Source organism: Panthera tigris, chromosome D2, assembly GCF_018350195.1.
Source record: "Panthera tigris isolate Pti1 chromosome D2, P.tigris_Pti1_mat1.1, whole genome shotgun sequence".
Lineage (NCBI taxonomy): Eukaryota > Metazoa > Chordata > Mammalia > Carnivora > Felidae > Panthera > Panthera tigris.
The window spans coordinates 70,125,219-70,148,076 of record NC_056670.1 but is presented as its reverse complement, the minus strand read 5'-3'; the positions used below and the strand labels follow the sequence as shown (position 1 = coordinate 70,148,076).

The 22,858-nt window shown below is 46.1% G+C and overlaps 1 protein-coding gene and 1 long non-coding RNA gene across 4 annotated transcripts; one reads left to right on the top strand and one right to left on the bottom strand.

Annotated features, from left to right (window-relative positions):
* Positions 1–2,307: 2,307 nt before the first annotated feature.
* On the bottom strand, positions 2,308–3,774 carry ADRB1 (adrenoceptor beta 1). Its single transcript, XM_042960683.1, has one exon. It carries the CDS (start codon positions 3,759–3,761, stop codon positions 2,346–2,348), a length of 1,416 nt encoding a protein of 471 aa, XP_042816617.1. The 5' UTR covers positions 3,762–3,774; the 3' UTR covers positions 2,308–2,345.
* A 958-nt stretch (positions 3,775–4,732) lies between these two features.
* LOC102953699 lies at positions 4,733–22,515 on the top strand. Of its 3 annotated transcripts, XR_006209177.1 has the most exons (5): positions 4,733–4,930; positions 12,945–13,107; positions 14,610–14,781; positions 21,424–21,605; positions 22,412–22,515. It is a non-coding gene; the product is annotated as an uncharacterized LOC102953699 (long non-coding RNA). The 3 variants fall into 3 exon arrangements; XR_001510628.2 differs by having other exon boundaries at positions 21,424–22,515; XR_001510627.2 differs by lacking the exons at positions 21,424–21,605; positions 22,412–22,515 and adding an exon at positions 15,111–16,297.
* Positions 22,516–22,858: the final 343 nt, after the last annotated feature.

Sequence of the window (22,858 nt, the reverse complement as noted above, 5' to 3'; positions counted from 1 at the left end):
TTTAGAATATTCCACTGCAAAAAAAGGATAATCAATCTTGAGTTTCCTGAGAAAATAGTTTCTTCATCAGAAAGTTCAGTAGGAGTCAAAAACTTTATACTCTTCACTTTGGTTTCTTTACAGTCATGAAATATAAAGCTTGCTTAAAAATACAAAGATAAATACTTAAACTTATTTTGGAGAATGCAGAATCGATCCCAGGCTGGAATTTCACTATACTTTCTTGAGGAATCAATTTTATGACAAATATCCTATCCATTTGGGTGTCACAACTTTGCTAGGAAATTAAAAATGTTCACATTTGCCTTTTCCTGTGACCTTCCCACCCTAAAATTCTGGGAAAATGGTCTATTTAATCATACAAGAGAAGAAAAACGTTTACTTAAAAGCTGTTTTTATACATTTTTACTTAAGCATAAAAGCAGTTTTCATGCTAAACAGCCATTGGAGAAATCTGTACACACTGATTGTCATCTGTAGGCTGTGATTTACTATTGGAAAACAAAAACAAGCTGTGGAAGCCACTTACCTCATTGCAAGTAGGCGACTGATTATTCAAGGAGTTGGGTTTTTTTTTTTTTTTTTTTTTTTTCCTCCTGCGTTTCTGTGCAAAATTGCAGTTGAGCTACCTGGCTGTATCACTTTTTTTTTTTTTTTTTTTTTTTTAAAGCTACACCATCCCAAATGTTACTTCTTAAGTCAAGTGCAGCAGATGGGATCTTGAAAACATCTCTAAGTAGTCTAGAATACCTTGAATCCGGCTGTGAAAATTTAGGGCAAGTCTGCAGCTCTCAGTAGGTGCATGCCTTATTTGGTCTAGAGGCATTTTGCTATGTTACTGAGTCATGAAAAGCTATTAAAAGAGCTCTATGGGAAACCCAGCCTATATTTTGAACAAAACAAACTGTCTCTTCCATTATCACTGACCCTTTACAGACACGCGGTACGTAATCTTGATTGTGCTTCATTGGTATTTATTGCACATGGACCAATCCCTCACACAGTAGTTAGTTGCACCAGAGTATAAATACTTGGTAAAACACACAGAGGAAATACAATTTACACGCGGGTGCTAAATTTTACCAGCAGGTTCACGTGGGCACTTGGACATAAAAAAATAATGATAAAAATCCTTAGGATAATTATATTTATAATATGGATACAGTTACAGTACCATGATAAGAGTATAAAAATGTATTTTTCCAACAAATCATTAGCTCAAGAACATAACAGACAACAGAAGTAGAGTTTTGAATTTTATTTTAGTTTTTTAAGATCTGCCCCCTTCCCCTTTAAAAAATATTTGATTTCTTTTTGTGCAAGTCATACCTTCTGTGGACATTACAATTCCTAACACTGTGCAAAATTGGATTTGGAGCCACTCTTTGTTTGTCGTTGTTGTTGTTTTTGTTTTTTTGTGTGTTTTTTGTTTTTGTTTTTTTTACCCATGTGTGCAGTAATCTGAACTGTTTCCTCTTGTTTTTGTTTTTTGTTTTTGTTTTTCTTTTTCTGTCCTGTCTTCAATGGACAGAGTTACGTGTCACAGAGGCTCAGCGCCTGGTCCTCCCAACTAATATTGATACATAAATAAGCTGTTTAATATAAACAAGTCTTTCTATCTTGCTGTGCAATTTGCACAGTGTGAGGTAGAAACCCCTCAGCCTGACCACCGAGGCGCGCGGGGACTGCAGGTTTGCCCTACAAACAGAAAGCAAGGTGACGCTTGTTCCAAGAATAGCTTAAAATTTCTTGAAACGTTCCTTCGCATCCATCCTTTCCCTCTGCTTTAAGAACAGGAACCATCATTACTCAGGAATTAACAGGAACTTTCTCTGGAAAGCAAAGGGAACATGTCCTGACAACTGTCATTCCCCCTTCTCTCTCCGGTTGACTGCTCCTGTTCCCGGGAATGGGACGGAAGCCCAGTTGATAGACTCCCTGCTTCTCCTTTCTACTACCCAGTCCTCGAAGCAAGTGTCGAAAACCACCTGGAAGTGGGGGTGGGGGGGTGGGGGGGGGAGACGACTCCCCCCAAACGGAAGATGCATCACACGCACACACCAAAGAAGGCCGAAGCACGCACAGAAAAAAAGAACCAAGACAAATCTGCAAGCCACTCTCCCAGCCCTCCCCAAACTTTCCTTTCTGTGCAACGGTCCGTGGCTTTTGCGTTCGCCTTGGAGGATTCAGACCAGGTTTGCGGGCTTTGAGTTCACCTGCTCTGGGGCTTGCGTAAACACGGATCTCTCTCCCCTGGGAAGCCAGCGGGGGCGCCTGGGCGTTCTCGCTCCCGGGGCGCGGGCGGGGGGAGGGGGGAGGGAGGCGCGGGCGGCGGACGCGGGACCCTACACCTTGGATTCCGAGGCGCCCGCGGGGCGGCCCGGCTCGTCCAGGCTCGAGTCGCTGTCCGCCGCCGCCGCCCCGCCGTTGCAGCCGGCCCAGGGCTCCAGCAGGCGCGCGGGCGGCGCGGCCCCGACGTCGTCGTCGTCGTCGTCGTCCGAGGCGGCCCCCGGCGACGGCGGCGGCCGGGTCCCCGGCAGGCAGCCGGAGGCGCGCGGCCGGTCGCCGGCGGCCGCGTGGCCCCCGCGGGCGGCCCGGCGCGCGAAGCAGAGCAGGCGCTGGAAGGCCTTGCGGAAGTCGGGGCTGCGGCAGTAGATGATGGGGTTGAAGGCCGAGTTGGCGTAGCCCAGCCAGTTGAAGAAGACGAAGAGGCGGTCGGGCACCAGGTCGCGGTGGAAGGCCTTGACCACGTTGGCCAGGAAGAAGGGCAGCCAGCAGAGCGTGAACACGCCCATGATGATGCCCAGCGTCTTGAGCGCCTTCTGCTCGCGCAGGGCCACGAGGCGCGAGGGCCGCCGCTTGCTGATGCGCCCGTTGGCCAGCGGGGCGGCGGCGGCGGCGGCCGCCGCGGGGCGCGGGGAGCCGGGCGCGGGCGCGGGCGAGGGGGGCCGCGCCGGGCCGCTGAGAAAGCGGCGCTCGCAGCTGTCGATCTTCTTCACCTGCTTCTGGGCCTCGCGGAACACCCGCAGGTACACGAAGGCCATGATGCACAGGGGCACGTAGAAGGACACGACGGACGAGGCGATGGCGTAGGCCCGGTTGGTGACGAAATCGCAGCACTTGGGGTCGTTGTAGCAGCGGCGCGCCTCGTCGCCCTCGGCCCGCCACCAGTGCATGAGGATGGGCAGGAAGGACACCAGGGCCGAGATGGCCCACACGGTGCACACCAGGGCCCGCGCCCGCGCGCGGGTCAGCAGGCTCTGGTAGCGGAAGGGCGACGTGATGGCGAGGTAGCGGTCCAGGGCGATGACACACAGGGTCTCGATGCTGGCCGTCACGCACAGCACATCCACCGAGGTCCAGAGCTCGCAGAAGAAGGAGCCGTACTCCCAGCGGCCCCGCATGACGATGGTGGCCCCGAACGGCACCACCAGCAGCCCCATGACGAGGTCGGCGCTGGCCAGGGACATGATGAAGAGGTTGGTGAGCGTCTGCAGCCGCGGCGTCTTGGCGATGGCCACGATCACCAGTACGTTGCCCGCCACGATGAGCAGCACGATGAGCGCCATCAGCAGGCCTATGCCCGCCGTCCACTGCTGCGACAGCGGCGCGGGGCCCTCGCTGGTCGGGGTCAGCGGCGAGGCGGACGGCGACGCGGGCACCAGCAGTCGCGCCGCCGTGGCCGCGCCGTCGGGGAGCGGCGCGGCCGACGACAGGTTGCAGGGCTCGGAGGCGCCCAGGGCGAGCGCCCCCGCGCCCATGCCGAGCTGCGGAGGCCGGGGGCGGGGGGTGTGGCGGGGCTGGGCCGTGGTTGGGGAACACCCCAGGGGCCCGGGCGGCGGGGCGCGCGGAGGGAGGTCGCGGCCAGGTCAGGGCAGCCGCTGCGCGGGGCCGGAGGCATGGGCGCCGGGCGCCTTCCCCGCCGGAGCCGTGCGCTGTCGCCGCCGCCGCCGCCGCCGCTGCTGCTGGAGCCGCTGCCGCTGCTGGAACAGCCGCCGGGACCTCAGCATGTTTCTGAGCGTGCTGAGCCCGCAGCCCCGGCACCCAGCACCCACCCCACCCCGCTCCCACTCCCCCAAGCCAACCCCCGGGACCTCGCGTCAGGCTCCTGCAGCCAATCCGGGCAAAGGCACGCCCCTATCTTGTTTCCCCCCCACCCCCCGCACCCTCCCACCTCTCGCACCCCCCTCCCACCGGCCGTTCTGCTGCTCGGGGGAGTCCGGGGGCAGATCGCCGCACGAGCGCCGCCCCCGCCCCCGCCCCCGCCGGTTCCTGCGGGCGCGCCCTTCCCGCGCTCGCGGGTTCCGGGGCCCGGTGCCCTTCTACCCCACCACTGCGCCCGGCTCCCACCCCCGTCCCCGCCGCTCCCCGAAGCTCCCACTCTCTCCCGCAGTCCGCCCCCTCCCGCGCCCTTTCTGCCTCTGGCGTTTGGCTCCCTCCTGGCGCCCCCGCTCCACCGGCATCCTCTCCACCTCCAGTGCCCAGGTTCCCTGCCGAGCCGAGCGCGCGTTCGCCTTAGCGGGGAGGGGGCCTCGGCGTTCTCCCAGCGCCGGAGCGCCTCGGACTGTCTGTCCGCTGGGGTTGGAGGAGTTCGGCTGCCGGGTTGTTTCTCGGATCCGGCAGCCTTGCAGAGTGTGTTGTAAAACCCTTCCCCCGTCAAGAGGGGACCCAGCCAGCCTGCGTCCTGCCAGCTCGGGGGACCGGAGGCGGGTGTCAGTGGTTAGAGGAAAACTTTCCAGCAGAGCGCCTTGCCGCCTTGCCGGAGCAAACCTGGCATCTGTCAAGAACGCTCTCTGTGCGCTCTTCCTGCAAGGAGCTTCTGTTCCAGTGCAGTAGACGCAGAAGGCAAGCGAAGGTTTGTGCATCTGAACAGCTAACGCTGAGGACCAGTTGGAAAATCACAGGCTCCTCAGCCCCAGCTAATTACTACGTGAGTATGACGCCACGGTGCGTGTCGATATTAAAAAGAGAGGCTCAGGGAAACACAAGTGTGAACGTAGAGTAAATGACACCGCCAAGAACAAGGAACACATTTGATTGCATTTCAGACTCTCCACGTTCAGTGACAACACCTGTATTTTGTGTTTTATTACTCACATGGCTTTATATTTTGAGCTGGGTCACTGCAAACAAAAAGGTGCTGTTCGTTTCGGTTGACGTCATGAGCTGACATTTCAGATTCCTCGCGCTGGGCTTGCCCGTTTTCTCCTTTGCCCAAGTTCCCAGAGTCTCAAAACTCTAGGATTAGTTTTGGAGGGGTGAGAGGAGAAAATATGTAAATAGGAGGGTTAATATCCTATAGCGTTTCAAGTTCTATCCCTGGTTTTCCAGTCGGCCAATGAATCAGTTTGAAATTGGTGAGTTGTTAGCCCAGCTGTGGGTGGATTCTATGTAGGGAACAGCCACCATGAACACAGTGTAACAGCGGGACTGCAAGCCCCCTCTCTATTCTGGCCATGGTGACGTCCTCAGCTCAGCCTTGAAAATAAAAAAGCCTTTAATGGAATCCTTGAGAAGTAAACAGCTTCTAAATACCCATGTAAGGGTGCATGAAAACGTTATACAATGCTCACAATGGGTATCTTCCTAGCATTGGAAGAAAAAGAATATGGTCTGGAAGGAGCCCCAACATCTGGACCAAACTCAAATTCGTACCTTGCAGAGAGAGACTGAATTTCACAGCAACCCCAGTCAGGAGCTTAAAAGCAATGCTGATTCAGTTTATAAAGTCAAGCAGTTTTAACTACCTTCTCTTAAATCCAAACGTAGATTTGCTTTAGGCCCAAACTGGATAGTCAATCAGTGTTTCAGGGCGGGTGGGTGTGGGTGATTTGTTTATTCACCCTTTTGCGCCAGGACTTGGCAGCCTAGTTCTGCCAAGTTGGGAAGGTTGAGAAGGGGGAACAAGGAAAGGAGGAGGGCTAGAAAGAGGGGAGGGACAGGGACGGCACCCTGAGTTTAGAGTAAGCTCACGAGAGCCTTAGTTACCTGTCACTGCAAACTTGTCTCCCCTTCAGGCTTCCTTCTGTTCCCTCCTCCCTAGAAAGACAGCCTCAAAATAGCCAAGGGGTGGGAAAGAGTTGAATCTGATGCTGCCCAGGAAAGGGGTTCTGAGTGCCCGGCCATGGAGTGAGGTGTAGGGAATGTGGGAGGAGACCTTCTATCCTGCTCCATCTCCTGTCAAGAGGTGTTACTGGAATACTGTGTGCCAAGCTTAAGTGTCCATGATGGGCCAGGGGATTGCATTTCTGTGAGCGATAAAGCTAGAACATGGTTGGAGAGGTTCAGTACAGAGGCCTGGATGCCAGTAACGTTACCATAGGTATAAATATCTATGTATTTGCATGCATAGATACTATGTATAGATACATGTATTTGCATATGTACGTACACGTGTAAACATACCATGTACTTGAGCGTGAGATTTGACTTGTCACAAAACTCTCCTGAAACTTTTTTTTCCTGTTAAATCAGAGATATGTCAAATTTCCCAAAATTTCTGGATAATAAATACATTAAATCACAAATATTTAAAACCAGAAGTTTATTAAAAAAATTTTTTTTAAATGTTTATTTATTTTTGAGACAGAGAGAGAGACAGAGCATGAACGGGGAAGGGTCAGAGAGAGAGGGAGACACAGAATCCAAAGTGGGCTCCAGGCTCTGAGCTGTCAGCACGGAGCCTGACTCAGGGCTCGAACTCACAGACTGTGTGATCATGACCTGAGCTGAGTGAGGTCTGACCCTCAACCGACTGAGCCACCCAGGTGCCCCAAAACCAGAAGGTTATTTTAATAGGAGTTCCAACATAGAGCTGCAGGCGTAAAGGGGTCCCTGGCATTTTGAGGCTTTCTTTCAGTTATACTTATGGAAAAGTTTGAAATAGTCTGTGCTCAACTAGAGTTGGCTTTCTTTTATTTTTAAGTTAATTTTTTTTTTTTTAATTTTAATGTTTGCTTATTTTTGATGGAGAAGGACTGAATATGATTGGGAGAGGGGCAGAGAAAGAGGGAGACTCAGAAACCGAAGCAGGCTCCAGGCTCTGAGCTATCGGCACAGAGCCCAACGCGGGGATCAAACCCATGATCTGTGGGACCATGACCTGAGCTGAAGTCTGCCGCTCAACTGACTGAGCCACCCAGGCACCCCGGAGTTAGCTTTCTTTTAAATAACGTGTTCTCAGATCTCCTTTAAATCCTACATTCCATGACGCTTTTGGGGGGACCTCTTTGAGCTAACTTTCTTTTTGCCCTTAGAGGAGGATCTAGATTAAGAAGAAAAGGTACAACATATCCCGTTATACAGGTATCACATGTTGCAAATTCAAAATGAAACTCCACCATGTCCCCATTCCCTCCTGGAGATTGCAGAAAGGAATCAGTTCTTAGGAACCCACTGATTGGACAGTAGTTTACAAAACAACAGAAAGCTCCAAAGGTAAATGCTGATAAGCACGTGGAGAGGTAGTAGGCTTCTTCCCCCTCCCATTTCCTACCCCCACCTGTGTTCCATCCCTCTCGCATCGTTCCATATCTGAACGTGCCACAGTTTCCCTTTGATCTCCCAGTCTCTGTATCTCCCTGCTCCATTTAATCTGGGATACCATAGTCAAGTTAATATTTCTAAAATGCTGCTTTGAAGCAAGATGCTTTTAATCGCTTCTCGGCCTTTTGGCTAAGATCAAGTGTGAAGCAAGATGCTTTTGTGTTCAGAAACCTTAACTCCTCAACTTGGCATTTAAAAGTCCAGTTCCAGATGGCCTTTCTAGAATTATCTTGTCCCTGTCACCCTAACTTGCAGTTCTGTGTTCTTTTTCCTTTTTGGATCTGTACTCTTCGTCTTTTTTTTTTTTTTTTTTTCTTTTTTCTTTTTTGCATCTGTGGTCTTTCTCATTCTTATGGGGTTCTTTCCACTAAGAATCTCCTCCTTCATGTCCATTTCAATGGATTCAGTATTCAAGATTTGGCTGGTATGTTTTTTATTTATTTATTTTACAGTCATCCCTGCCCACTGTTTCTGGAAACGATCCCTCCTTCCTCCACCTATAGTAATTACTTTGCTAATTGCATTTCACAAGGCAATTAATATATTGCCTTTCGACACCTCTTATATTGTTTTCCTAATTTTCATCTGTTTTTCTTTTCTCTTCTCATATGGATTGTAAGCTCTAGAGCCAGAACTGTCCCCTAGTTTTTATATTTCCCATGTTTATTAATATTTACTTAATTCACATTAAGCTTTGAGTCATAAATATTTAATGTTTAATTAATTAAAATCTCATTTTTACTAGTATGGAGACATAACTGAGTGTTTTTGGAGTTACAGTCTTCCCTCATGCTTAGAATTTACAGTAAAAATTCATATTCCTATAGTCCAGTCCACTTTTTCATGTGAGCATTACAAACTATAAAATTCAAGGTAGGCTCATGAGATAAATAAATCTGTATCATACTCAGTAATGAATAAAGTGGGACATACGTCATGGGTTTTCGAAAGGGGTCACATAAGTCCGCGTCGATGAAAAGCACGACCTAATCTTCATAAATATTTCAGGTGAATGACCTTTTTCCTCAGCCTTCATTTGTGATACCATATATACAGGCATTTCTGCTCTGTGAGGATAGCTGATGACTGGAATCTCATTTCAAGTTCTAGATTGAATTAAAGGTCTGCACAGGAGTGATTGCTAGTATTTACACCCACCTGTGGTTGTAAGCCATGAGCTCGGCTAACACGTTTCCATTCTTGCGCTGAGTTTTGACTCTTTTGATAAAAATAGGAGTTAATAGCCCAACTGGACAACTGCTGGGATGTGGGCCAAAGGACATCTTGGGGGGAATTTCCAAGCAAAGCCCCAAGAAGTGTATCAAACTGGTAAGTTAGCAAAATTTGCCTTGAGGCTGATGGTAAATGGCGGGGTTTGTTAATCAGAGCTCAAGTGGCTGTTTCAGAGGAAAGATACACAACTTTTCCCATGAAGCAAAACTGCTAAAACAGCCACTCAGGGCTAACTAACCAAAGAACAGCCTGCACCCGTGGCTGGCACTTAAGGTCATATGCTGGGTTGGCAGCCACAATTTACACAGGGGCAAGCAACTCCATCCATTGTGATAAGAACGAGGACAGTGTGTAATCACTGAAAGCCTGGACTATTTGGAAAATTCAAAAGCTCTCCTCTCTCCCACTTCCTCCCTCTTTCCCACCTCCTCCTCTTCCTGGTGTGTCCAATGACTACACTGAACAACGCTAGAGCCAATAAAAATATTTTTCAAAATTTGGCTGTACTGGCAAGTGTTCCGACCCGGGAGGCAGAAGATCCAGGTTTGTATCCTGGCTTTGTCACTTTTCGGTTTGACCTCCTGCAGTGGCTTCATCTTTAAAATGGATTTACCGTTGGTTCACGGTAAATGTATGTGAATGTATGTGAAAGCTTCTTGAAATCTCACATAGCACCGTGTGTTTGTAACACATCAAATTCCGTCTGATCCAATCCTCATATTTCAGCACATGAAAGGGGTCAGTTTGCTCGTATGAGAAGTCCATTCAGTTAAATAAGCTTCTCTTTATCGGTTGGACTCTTTTCTCACACCAGACATTAATATGACTCAGAGGCTGGATCAGAGTGAACTGTGTTTAAATGCTTTTATCTTTGGTAAATTATCTTTTTAAAAAAAGTCCCCTCCCCTCCCTTTTCTTGTGTGCCCTTCCCTAGTATATGCCCTATTCTATTTTTTAAAGGTAGTTGTTTATTTGAGTCCCTGAAATAAATTCCTTTAAAGTATTTCGGTGGTGAAATGTTAGAAGTAAAGGAAGGATTTTTTCCCTCAAGTCATCTACTTAGTGCCATGACTAGTAACTTAAAAAAAAAAAAAAAAAAAAAAGAGGAAGGCAGTGCAATATAAAACTAAAGCCAACTTTCAAAAATTCTGTTCTTGGGGCACCTGGGTGGCTCAGTTGGATAAACGTCCCGACTCTTGATTTTGGCTCAGGTCATGATCCCATGGTTGGTGGGTTCGAGCCCCGCGTCAGGCTCTGTGCTGACAGCACGGAGCCTGCTTGGGATTCTCTCTCCTTCTCTCTCTGACCCTCCCTGGCTTGCTCTCTCTCCCTGTCTCTCAATAAACAAACAAACAAATAAATAATTTAACAAATCTGGTTTTATTCAGTTATATTACAAATAAAAGTGGATTGCTCGTCAGCTGAAATCTTACCTTTAGGTGCCCCTGGCACCAGGAATATCATTGCTGCACATGAAGAACATTTGGCTGGGAGTCGTCCTTCAGTGTGCCCGAGTCCAGAGCCTCTGGTGACCGCAAGCTGTACTAATTATTGAAAACTCTAGATTTTATTTTAACAGAATCTTACCATGTCCCGGATAAAACGATTATGTTGTACCAAACTAAGGAGTTTGTAGCACCAAGAATCCCTTAAGCCCTGTGTTAAGCTTCTGAAGAGGAGGAAAGATCCCTTTTAAACGTTTTAGCTCCCGTTTATTCTGGCCGTGTAGTTGGTCCTTCATAAATTCCTGTGGGATAGAGGAACCACTTAAAAGCTTGTGTCTAGTAGATTCTCCCAAATACAAGAAGACATTGTCTTTTCCTTTCACCCATGGAACATGGCATCTGGGTCACCCAACCGAACGGGACTGCCAATGGGAACCAGTGGAAGAATTGGTTGTCTGCTCAGCCTCTGGGTGGTAGACCAAAGCATTTACATTTCTTTCTCTCCGTTCAGTACTTTGAGTAGACCAAACAGGTGTTTTCTTTCATATGTGTTTTCACTTCTTTGCATTGTATAGATATTTTTCTAGTTAACTTACTCATTATGCATGTACTGTATAAAAGCTCATCCAGAACCACTCACTATATAGAGGCATGTCAGGTCCTATGCCTTGGAAGGGGTGAGTCCGAAGACACTCGTGAGACCGTGTTGCTGCGACTTGGATTTTGATTACCAGTGTGGTCAGACTTCGTGCTTGGAAAATACGCATCAACCTTAGACATGCCATTTGTTTTCCACAATGCCTCAGCTTTGCAGCCCCTTGAATAAAACCTATTAGAGACCATCATCCTATGGTAGATTTCTGTTTCCAGAGCATTATCCCCTAATTAAATGTTGTGGGGGCAGGGCCCTTCTTTGTAAACCCCTTCTAAATAGAAATTACTTTTTACACTGGCGGAGAAATTACTGGATTTCCTTTCTCCCCATTTTAATATGGAGAAACTGAAGCGTAAGAGGGAGACGTGCTTAAGATTTCAAGGAAAGGGAAAGGGAGTTCTTGACTTTCCTGCCTCCTGAGCTAATCTTTAATTACCAGAACTTGCATCCTTAACAGATTTTGGCTCACCTCTGGCTACTTGTCAGCGTAATTCAATTGCATGATATATTTGGGGCCTGGAGCAGGTCATGGAGTAATTTTTGGAATACAAAGCCCTGAACAAGTGAAGAGATTCTATCATGCAATGTTTATTTGTATTGTTCAATTGGTTTAAGTATAATAGGTCTAGAAGAATAATCATATTTAGCCACACAAATGAAATTCTCACTGTGAGTACATTTCAGTGTGAATTTCCAAAACTGCCACATCAATGCTAACTCTGAAGACAAAAGAACACCAAAGAAAAGCCAAGCAATTAAGCAATTTGGCTTTATTGTTTTGTTTGTTTTTAAATCTGTAACCGGAAAAAGATTTCACGGAAGACTCTTACTGAGAATGAAAGACTCAAAAAGTTGTGACAACCTTGGGGATTTTATTTAAGAGTCTAAATAAAGCTGCTTGGGAGTTGGGAACAGAAAATGAAAAACAAAGCTGAACTTGCTTGGCCATTCTGCATCCTTTTCTAAACCAGGTGGAGCTGTGAGGGTCTCTGAAATGCCTGGAGAAGGCACTAAAATGGTATTGGCATAGTTCTGAAAATATCTCTTTACTTATCCTGCAAATGTCTGAAGTGACGATTTTACTCTGACTTGTCATCATCTCCGTCACACTCCCTAGTTTTTCTCTCTCCTGCTGCTGACTACTCTGTGGCAGCATTTTTCACACTGCCCTTCCCCCCACCCCATTACTAATTTATTGTGTGCCTTGTCGTAGCTATCTTGTGGATCACAATATTGTCTTGGCTTATAAAATTCCCATGCATATATCCTCATATGTATAGTTTTCATAAATCCTCATCTGGGAAGTGACTTAGAATAAAAGTAATTTATTAAGTAAGTTAAAAGGCCACAGTTAACCTTGCAAAAAAATCATGCTCAGTATTTTATCGCATAGCCGGGCTGGATGGGAGATTCTGAAAATATCCCTGGCCTATGCAGTTTTGTTTCAGAATGCTTTTTATTACATAATTTCAAATTATGGCATTTAAGCAAGATTATGCTAATTTTAGTGATTCTTTTTTTCAAATGCTTATTTATTTTTGAGAGAGAGAGAGAGAGAGCACGCTTGTGCACATGAGTGGGGGAGGGGCAGAGAGCGCGGGAGAGAGAATCCCAAGCAGGCCCCGTGCTGTCAGCACAAGAGCCCAACCCGAGGCTCCAGCTCATGAACTGGGAGATCTTGACCTGAGCGGAAACCAGGAGTTGGTTGCTAAACTGACTGACCTACCCAGGTGCCCCAAATTTTGGTGATTAGTTTTGACATTTACCTCTCTCTATACCCTAATGATTAAGAATGCGGGCTCTGGAATCAGACTGCCTGGGTTAAAATCCAGGTTCTGCCACTTAGCAGCTGGATGACTCGGAACAAGTTGTTTGAACACCTCAGGCCTCCGTTTCGTCGTCCGTTTAATGGAAATAACAATGTCCCACCTACTCGGGCGCTGTCTGGAAGGAGTCAATAAGATAGGGCATAAAGGCATCTGTCCTAGCGCTTGGCTTCTCGTAAATACTTAATAAACATCGGTGCTTTTTTTCTTTTCTTCCCCATGTTTTGTTTTTAACACCAGCTCCAGCAGCACCGCTATAGGCCACGGCACAAAGCAGAAAACTCTTCGTTTTATGCAAAACCAAGGGTGGCAAAGAAGGCAGCTTCCAACCAGTGGAAATTGGATAATTGAATCAATGTGTTCTTTTTTAAAAGCGAGAGGATGTAGTAAAGGATCTAATTTGGTAAGTACTCTTTTGGTTTCAAAGGCAAGTTTATTCCTTTGTGGTCATTTAATCTGATTATCGTTCTGCTTGGGGAATTAGCATTTCCTAAACTAATTTTGCATCATGGAAAGGTCATTCCAGAGAGAGTTCCATCCTATGGTATAGCCATATTCCAAGTATATGAAACCAACAATGACAAAAGAAAGCCCCACTGGGCTCTTGCGAGAGAAGTCTATTTCCCTGGAGAGAATTGATCCAAGCTGCTGCTTTTCATGGTGTAAATTCCTAAGACCTCAAGGAGGCTGGAAAATTCTCTGGTGACCTGCTTTGTGTCCATGCAGCCGAGCCCTGCAGTTATCCCGAGTATAAGGGGTCTCACTATATCATCTCTTGCTGGTAGAGAAGTCAGCAACAAAGGAAGTTTTCCCAGGTCTCTGAGGTTCAGCCCCTAGGAGAGTCTTTCAGATCCTAACTCGGAACTCTTAATTTTATTTCAGACACAGTTTCAATGCCTTGTTTTTCCGGATTCTGTTCTTTCGTAACAGACTGGGAGAAACAAACCGGAGCGAAGGAGTAAGAAAGGTGCAGGGGGTGGGCAGAGAGGACATCTGGGAACTTTCTGTGAGAAAACAAGGACGCGAGTGATGCCATTTACCGCAGAGACAGTGTTCTGTACCCCACAGTCACCTGATGATCCCACATCATTTAGAAGGTTTAGATTGTGTCTCTTAAACCGTCCTCGGCTTAAGAAACACAGCGTGTGTGGTGCCTGGCTGGCTCAGTCGGTTAGGAGTCCGACTCTTGGTTTCAGCTCAGGTCGTGATCTCACCGTTTGTGAGTTTGAGACCTGCACTGGGCTCTGTGCTGACATCACGGAGCCTGCTTGGGATTTTCTCTCACCCTCTCTCTCTGCTCTTCTCCTGCTCTCTCTCTCTTTCACTCTCAAAGTAAATAAGTAAACTTAAAAAAAAAAAAAAAGAAATGCAGTGTGCATCTTAGAAATATCTTTATTAAGAAATAGTACTATGAAAATTTTGGAGCTTCTTTTCTGGAACACTTTCATTATTTAGAAAATGAATTTATATGGATTGTTTCGTTCTCCAATGACGCTGGATCGGTGAGGTGTGAATTAGACGGTTAGAAGTCCAAAATCAAGGTGCCAGTGGGTTTGTTCTGAGGGCTGTGAGAAAAGGGTCTATCCGGGGCCTCTCCCCTTGGCTTATGGCTGGCCGTCTTCCTTCTGTGCTGGTCTGTGTCCAAATTTCTCCTTTTGATAAGGACACCAGTCATATTGAATTAGACCCATCTTAATGGCCTTATTTTGTCTTCGTTACCTCTGTAAAGATCATGTTTGAAGATCCAAATAAGGTCACATTCTGAGAGACTAAGGGAGTCCCGAGACTCCAACACGTGTTTTTTTCTGGGGGTGGGGAGGGACGCATTCAACCCATAACAAGACGTTACTCATGCGTAAGAAAGTTTGACACCTTATGTCTCGGAATTTATATTATGTTTTCTAGGACTGAGGGCAAGCAGAATGGCTTCTCATGTTTCACACTAAAGATGGCCCCCAGATAAGTGACACGCAGACCCTGGTGAGAACAGTCACCTTTGTTGTAGGATTACAGCCAGGCACAAAGTCACGAATGCCACAGGCTGACTGTGGTCAGATCGAGACGTCATGTATGCTGAGTAAGTAGCCTGGGTCTTCATTCAGAGCGGGAGGGGCGTGTGTAAGCCACATCCCTGTCAGTGTGTGCTTACGGTAGGGTTAAATGGGCTGTCCTTTTATAGCTTTCATTACAAACCAAGAAACCCGACTGTTGTCTTGCAAGTGAAATAGAAAAATTCAGGTTCACGTTAATAATTCCCGCTCGAGGAGAAAAACCAGCTGATCCAACTGGTTGATCATACACGCTACTTTTCAGCAGGTTGCTCTGACATTGTGTGGACCCACAGTTGGCCTTGCCAGCTGCAACATGGGTGTTATTATTATTAATTTTTTTTTTTTTCTGAACTAGAACTAGCATAACGGCGATTGGCTGGGTCGGAGAGATACAACAAGCCTTTATAACTGAAGAACAAAACTGGCCTTTGAGGCAAGTTAAACCCAGGTTCTCTCTCCTATAGAATCCACTGAAAAACAGGATTTTTCTGACCCCTAAGTAATGATTTTGATGGAGAAGGTGTTCAGATCCTAAAATATTGGCAAGCAGGGGTTTGACTAAGAAATAACTCCCTTCAGTATATTGATTGAGATTTATGATGAAATCTGAGGCTCACGAGCATCTTAATTTTATCCATCCCTAAGTGGTACATCTAACTGTCCTCTGTGGACACAGCTGGTAATGTTTTAACCCGTGCATGGCCACAGACCGAATGAACTTGACTTGTATGCCCCCAATCCAAACACCAAAAAACTCCACCTGATTAAGTTCCAAGAATCCAATCTGATCATTTGTGCTGCCGTTTGATATTAAAGAATGGCTCTCAGCTGTCCTGGATGCCTTTGCTACAGGGGCCGAATATGGAACCGGATGCCTAAGTGTAAACATCTGAGGAACTCTCTTAGTATAAAATCCAAGGATCTCTCTAACGCAGTGTGAAAGCCGAGGATCTCTCTAACATAGTATGACATTCTGTGTTGCAGTGATGCCAAGTCCTCCTTGCAGATAAATTTGCTACGTGCGTGCTGTGTAAACAGCATGAATTTAGATGTATATGAAACAGTATGTTTAAAAATGTCACATTGAAGCGTTGTTAATGACGAGATTAGTTCAGTGGAACAATCTTACATAAGCTTGTACTTAAAGAAAAGCTCAAATCTGTGCATCTAAGTATTATTTAGTCATCTGCTTGTGCAACTATATTTTTAACTTAATTTATGATGAACAAATAGTCTTTCTGCACTCCCAGGCTGTGTTACTGCAGTGTGCTTTATTTTCTTCTCAGTTTCCTTCAGAGCACATTACAGAGAACTTTCTTTGGAAACTCTACATAAAGTTAACAGCATCCGTCAGAAAGCACCAAACCAACCAAAATTAAAGATGTAAAATACAATGATAGGGCATGTGCATTCTTTCCAGGGCCATGTAACAGAAACCTAGATCTATGTCACATTCTCTTTTATTCTTTTTCTTTTTTTTTCCTATTTCTTTTTATCTTTACTAAAAACATTGTCTGTGGCCATGTAAAATGTCTGCCATCACTCCTGAGTGACCAAGAATCTTTATGAATTTTTAAAAAATTTTTAACGTTAATTCATTTTTGAGAGAAGGAGAGAGACAGAGTGTGAGTGGGGGTGGGGCAGAGAGAGAGGGTGACACAGAATCCGAAGCAGGCTCCAGGCTCTGAGCTGGCTGCACAGAGCCCGATGCAGGGTTTGAACCCATGGACTGCGAGATCATGACCTGAGCCAAAGTCAGACCCTTAACCGACTGAGCCACCCAGGCGCCCCTGGAATCTTTATACTTTTGTTAATTGAAATATTGTTATTGTCACAGTATTAATGGTAATATACAGCTGTAAAAATCCACTTGCCATGGGATGTAGGATAGGAAGTCTATATGGAAGACTTGGACCCTGTCTTCAAGAAGTTATCTTTAGAGAGTTTCTTTAGAGAGTTTCCTTTCCTTTCCTTCCTTCCTTCCTTCCTTCCTTCCTTCCTTCCTTCCTTCCTTCCTTCCTTCCTTCCTTCCTCCTCCTCCCTCCCTACCTCCCTCCCTCCCTTCCTTCATCCCTCCCTCCCATCTTTTCCTTTCTCTCCTTCTAACTTCATTGAGGAATAGCAAACAAATACAATAGTACATACATTCGAAGTATACAATGTGATGATTTGATATACATATACATTGTAGAATGATCACCGAGGTCAACACATCTATCACTTCATATAGTTACCATAGCTAATTAACTCTTTTCTATTTTGTGGTCAGAATGCTCCTATTCTCTGTTTCCATGAAACTTTGTTATCGTTTTGTTTTGTTTTAGATTCTATAGTATTTGTCTTTCTCTGTCGAGTTTATTTCAGAGAATAGTGCCTTCCAGATTTATCCATGTTGTCACAAATGGCAGAATTTCCTTCTTTTGTCGCAGCTAGATACTGTTCTGTTGTATCTATACACCCCATTTTCTTTATCTCTTCGTCTGTCAAAGGACATTTGAGTTGTTTCTACATCTTGGCTGTTGTGAAAAGTTGCAATGAACACGAGAGTGCAGATATCTCTTTGAGGTCCTGATTTTCCCACAAGTGGGATTGCTGAATGTTATGGTAGTGCTGGTTTCAGTTTTGTGAGGAACCTCCATACTTTTTTCCATTATGGCTTTGCCAATTTACATTCCCACCAACAGTGCACGAGCATTCCCTTTTCTCCACACCCTCACCAACATTTGTTATCCCTTGTCTTTTTCATGAGAGCCATCCTAGCAGGTGTGAGGTGATATCTCAATGGGGTTCTGATTTGCATCTCCCTGATGATGAGTGATGGGTGTCACTCGTGATTGGTCAGAACCAGTGACTGAACACCAGACACCATGCTAAGGGTGTCATTTGCAATATCCCATTTACTTCTAGTAACAGCCTTGTCGGGTATTATGTTTGCTTTGTAAAGGAGGAAATTGAGGCTCAGAGAAGTTGAGCGATTTGCTCCAAGTTTCACAACTAATAAATGATGGAGCAGGACTTCCAACCCAGGTCTGTGTGACGCCCCAGCCAGAGCTCTTGACCACTCTAAAATAATGCCTCATTTTTATTTTTTTCCTGTCTTGAAGCAGCTTCATTTTCTGAAATTAAGATCCAAATTCAAGTGATTTAAGAAAATCTTAAGTGAATACTATGCAACAACATCGTGTGAATTTTTTCTGTGTTTAGCTTTTGTAAAAACTTTATTTATAAGGATGTTTTCCATGAATGCACAGGGCCGGTTCTCCATGAGTTTCCAAATTCTGCCTGTTTGGCATTTCCTCTCTTCTGCTGTTACCACGTTAGGTCTGCCTCTCAGCTTCCCGGAGAGTCAATAATTATGCCCTTCTATTTCTAAAAATTAAATTATATTAAATTTGTGGGGTTTTTCTTCAAATTTTTGTTTAAATTCTAGTTAGTTAACAGACAGTGTAATATTGGTTTTGGGAATAGACTTTAGTAATTCATCATTTACATACAACACCCAGTGCTCATCATGACAAGGACCCTCCTTAATGCCCATCCCCCATTTAGCCCATCCTCCACCCACCTCCCCTCCATCAGTCCTCAGTTTGTTAGTTTTTCCATATCATTAAGAGTCTCTTGTGTTTTGCCTCCCTCTCTTTTTTTCCCTTTCCATATGTTTATCTATTTTTTTCTTAAATTCCACAGATGAGTGAAATTATATGGTATATGTCTTTCTCTGACTTATTTCACTTAGCATAATATGCTCTAGTTCCATCCACGTTGTTACAAATGGCAAGATTTCATTCTTTTTCATGGCTGAGTAATATTCCATTGTATGTATGTATGTGTGTGTATATATATCTCACATCTTCTTTATCCATTCAACAGTTGATGGACATTTGGGCTCTCTGCATAGTCTGGCCATTATTGAAAATGCTGCTAGAAACACTGGGGTGCATGTGCCCCTTCTAATCTGTATTTTTGCATCTTTTGGGTAAATTCCTAGTAGTGCAATTGCTGGGTCATAGAGTAGTTCTGTTTTTAACTTTTTGTTTTCCAGAGTGGCTGGGCTGCATCAGTTTTAATTCCCACCAACAGTGCAAGAGGGTTCCCCTTTCTTCACATCCTTGCCGACATCTGTTGTTTCCTGTGTTGTTAATTTTAGTCATTCTGACAGGTGTGAGGTGGTATCTCATTGTGGTTTTGATTTGTATTTCCCTGATGATGAGTGATATTGAACATCTTTTCATGTGTCTGTTGGCCATCTGGATGTCTTCTTTGGAAAAATGTCTAATTATGTCTTCTGCCCATTTTTAAACTGGATTATTTGTTTTGGGGGTGTTGAGTTTGATAAGTTCTTTGTTTTAAAAATATTTTTAATGTTTATCTTTGAGAGAGAGAGAGAGATTGAGAACAAGCAGGGGAGGGGCAGAGAGAGAGAGACACTGAATCCAAAACAGGCTCCAGGCTCTAAGCTGTCAGCCCAGAGCCCCACATGGGGCTTGAACTCACGAGCCATGAGATCATGACCTGAGCTGAAGTCAGATGCTTAACCGACGGAGCCACCCAGGTGCCCCTGTTCTTTATAGATTTTGGATACTGACCCTTTATCAGATATGTCATTTGTAAATATCTTCTCCTATTCCATAGGCTGCCTTTTAGTTTTGTTGATTGTTTCCTTCACTGTGCAGAAGCAACAATTATGCCCTTCCAACACTTTCCAAATTTTGTTCCAATTTCCGTGACCAACGGGGAGAAAATGACCATTAACTGGGGGGTGCCACCACCGGGAACAGCATTGACAAGAGGGCTCCTCTCCCCACTTGGGGCCATGGCAGCCAGCCAGCCTTTCACCTTTAGAGCTTTTCCGACACAAGTCAGCTAATCCTGCGTCCCCTCAATTCCATAAGACACCAGCCAGGCTCTCCAGAAGATTCTCTTAAAGCCTTCTGCTTGGTTTGAGGGCGGTGGGTTCTCTGCAAAGAACTAAGGAGCAACGCTCAAACCTCTGGTAAAGACCCTCATGATGAGGCCAGGCCCCTGTGTGGTGTTTTGGGTCATCCTCTGTAAGGTCTGCCTAGATGGTCTAGCCCCTCTCTTTCGAATGCGTGGGTGCCTAACACACCTTGTTCTCCGCTGTGGGGTCTCAGCCCGCCCTGAGCATCTAGAAGTCCTTTGTTAATATCCTGCTGCACATCGTCTAGGGAGAGTTCAGCACACAGTTGTGATCAGAATCATGGTGGAGGCAGTGATGGAAGGGGAGGGATGCCCGAGAAGGGCATGTAGTGAAGTGAGGTTGCTGGAGACGAAGGGTCGGGGGCGCTGACATGCGAAGTGCCGAGTCGGGGAGAAGCCCACGTACCCAGGGGAAAGCATCCCAAAGGCTCACATGAGACCCTGGAGACGAAAGAACACCTAGAAGAGAATACTTTCGAGGTAGCGAAGAAAGAAGAGCTTCAAGGGAGGGGGTGATACAAAAGACCAGCTCCCTGGTACTTCAAGAGCTCCTAGAAATCAAGAGTGAGAAGACTCCCAGCTCAGCAGAAAATGGAAGAAGACCGGGCTCAGATAGCCCTCGATGGAGGAGAGACGGGTGGCCCCTGAATGTCTGTAACGATGTTCAGCCTCACTCTCAGTTAGAGGAGTTGCAGGTGAAATCTACCCTGGGATCTATTTCCCCCTCGGAGAGGACGGTACGCTGGTCTGGCAACAGTGCTCTATTGCAGGGCGGACGGGAGCACTCTGACGCAGTGCCGATCAGAGTGCAAAATGGTTCCACCGCGGAGCAGGCGAATGTGGCAGTGTCCCCCCCGAACCGCACACGAAGTCACTCTTTGACACAGATGGTCACTTGACTCTCCTTGCAACACATTTCCCTTTGGGTTCTAGGACAGCAACATCTCTGGTTTTCCTCCGGTGTCACGGTTTGTGCCTTCGAAACTTCTTTGCTGACTATCCCTCTTCCGGCTGACCTCTTAAATTCTCACATGCTTGGGGCTCAGTCCAGGGCTGTCTTGTCCGTCTCTGCCTGATCCAGAGGTCACCTCGTCCAACCCCCTTGCCTATGTTTATTATGTAAGTATGTATGTATGTATGTATGTATGTATGTTTTGGCGTGGTAAAATACCCACGAACATAAATTCCACCATTTTAAAGCGTGCAGTTTAGTGGCATTTACTACATTCACATTATGGTGCAACTGCCACCTCTGTCTGGTCCCAAAACATCCTCCATCACCCCAAGAGAAAACTCTGTACCCATTCAGCAGCTGCTGCCCATTTGCTCCTTTCTTAACCCCTGGCAACTGCTCGTCTGCCTTCTGTCTCTGGATTTGCTTATCGTGGATGTTCTTGTATAAATGGAACCATTCGCCTAGCGTAATGTTTTCAAGGTTCACTGTCCACTTTGTAGCGTGTATTAAGGCTTCGTTCCTTTCTGCGGCTGAATAGTATTCCGTCGTGTGGTTGGTTATTCCATATTTCATTTATCCATCCAGCTGTTGGTGGCCATTTGGGTTGTTTCCACCATTTGGCTGTTTTCAGTAGTCTTGCTGTAAATATTTGTGTACGAGTTTTATTTCCAATTCTCGGGGGTCTATACCTGGGAGTGGGATTGCTGGATCCTGTGGTAATTCTATGTTTAATCCAACTGCTTGCTTTTTTTTTTTTTTTTTTTAACATCCATAGACTGATGACTCCAAAATCTGTATCCCTGGCCTGATTTCTCCCAGCTTTCTCCTTCAGATCTCTTCTGGGATTCAGACGTCTTACAGTTGACTTGACTTATCCAGCACTGAGACTGTTAGTCTCTACTCCCTCCAGACTCCTCCTCCAGTCTTCCCAGCTCAGGAAATAGCACTGCCATTCACGTAGGTACTTGGGTGGAGACCCAAGGGCTCTCCCTCAGTTTGCCCCTTTCCACCTCTCCCCAGATGCAGTCCATCAGCAAATGCTGTGGGCTCTGTGTTTGCAACACGCTCACCTTTTCCCTGCTGCTACTTTGGTCCAAGCCACCATTGGTCTCCCACTAGACCCCCCGCAACAGACGCCGGCAACTTCCACTCCTGCCCCTAGAGTTTATTCTCTGCTCTGTAGCCAAGAGTGGCTTTTAAAAAGATATATATGATCTTAAAATAATAATTAGAAAAAAAGATCACTTAGCTTTTCCTGCTTCAACACCCCCAGTGGTTTCACATCGCAGTTAGAACTAAACCCAAACTTGCTTCTGTGGTCGCAGGCGTGTGGTAATCTGTTGGCTGCCTCCCCTTTCCTTCTATCTCCCTGGCTCTCTGTGCTTTACCACACTGGCCCCTTTGTCTCTTGAGCTGGTACCTGCCACAGGGACCCTGAACTTGCTGTCCCTCTGTCAGAAATTCCACGGCGGTTCTTTCTCACTCCTGAAGCTTCCTCTCAAGTGTTACCTCCTTAGGGGGTCCTTGTCTGACCACCCCGTTCCCCCAACTCAGCCAGTCTTGGTCTTATCATACCAATCTCTCTTTTTTTTTTTTCATTAATATATCACTGACATTCCACATCCTTGTATGGAATTACCTTATTTATATCTATGTGTTTATTTTCACTTTTTGGTGTTTGTGCCCTGCCTTCCTCCCCCTTTCCCCAAATATAAGCCCCACGGGGACAGGAATTTTGTCAGTATTCGTGGCTGTCTCTCTAGACCTTGGATAATGCCTGGCATCTGTGAGGCACAGAGAAAGCATTCGTTGGACGCTGTTGAAGGAGAAGAGTTTGACTCCCACCTGGTCCTGAATAAATCCTCTTGATCCACTACCATGGCTCATTTTTCTTCTCCTCCTCACCGACATACTTCTAGAAGGAGCAGATCATACCCAATGTATTTATCTAGTCATGATTCTTCCCCTCTGTAACCCTAAACAACCCAGCTTTTCCCCCCACTACCATTCAGAAGTGCTTCCTCAAAGATTTCCAGAAGAGTCAAAAGCAGTTGTCTTGTGCACTATGCCCTTTCTGTAGCATCTGACATTGTTAACCCTTGTTCACATTCATGAATCTCCCTTTGAAATGTTGTCCTGTCTTGGCATGACTTCTGGATCTACCAGGGGCATGGTAAACCTGGGAATGCATCCCGGAGTGTCTCGGGAAT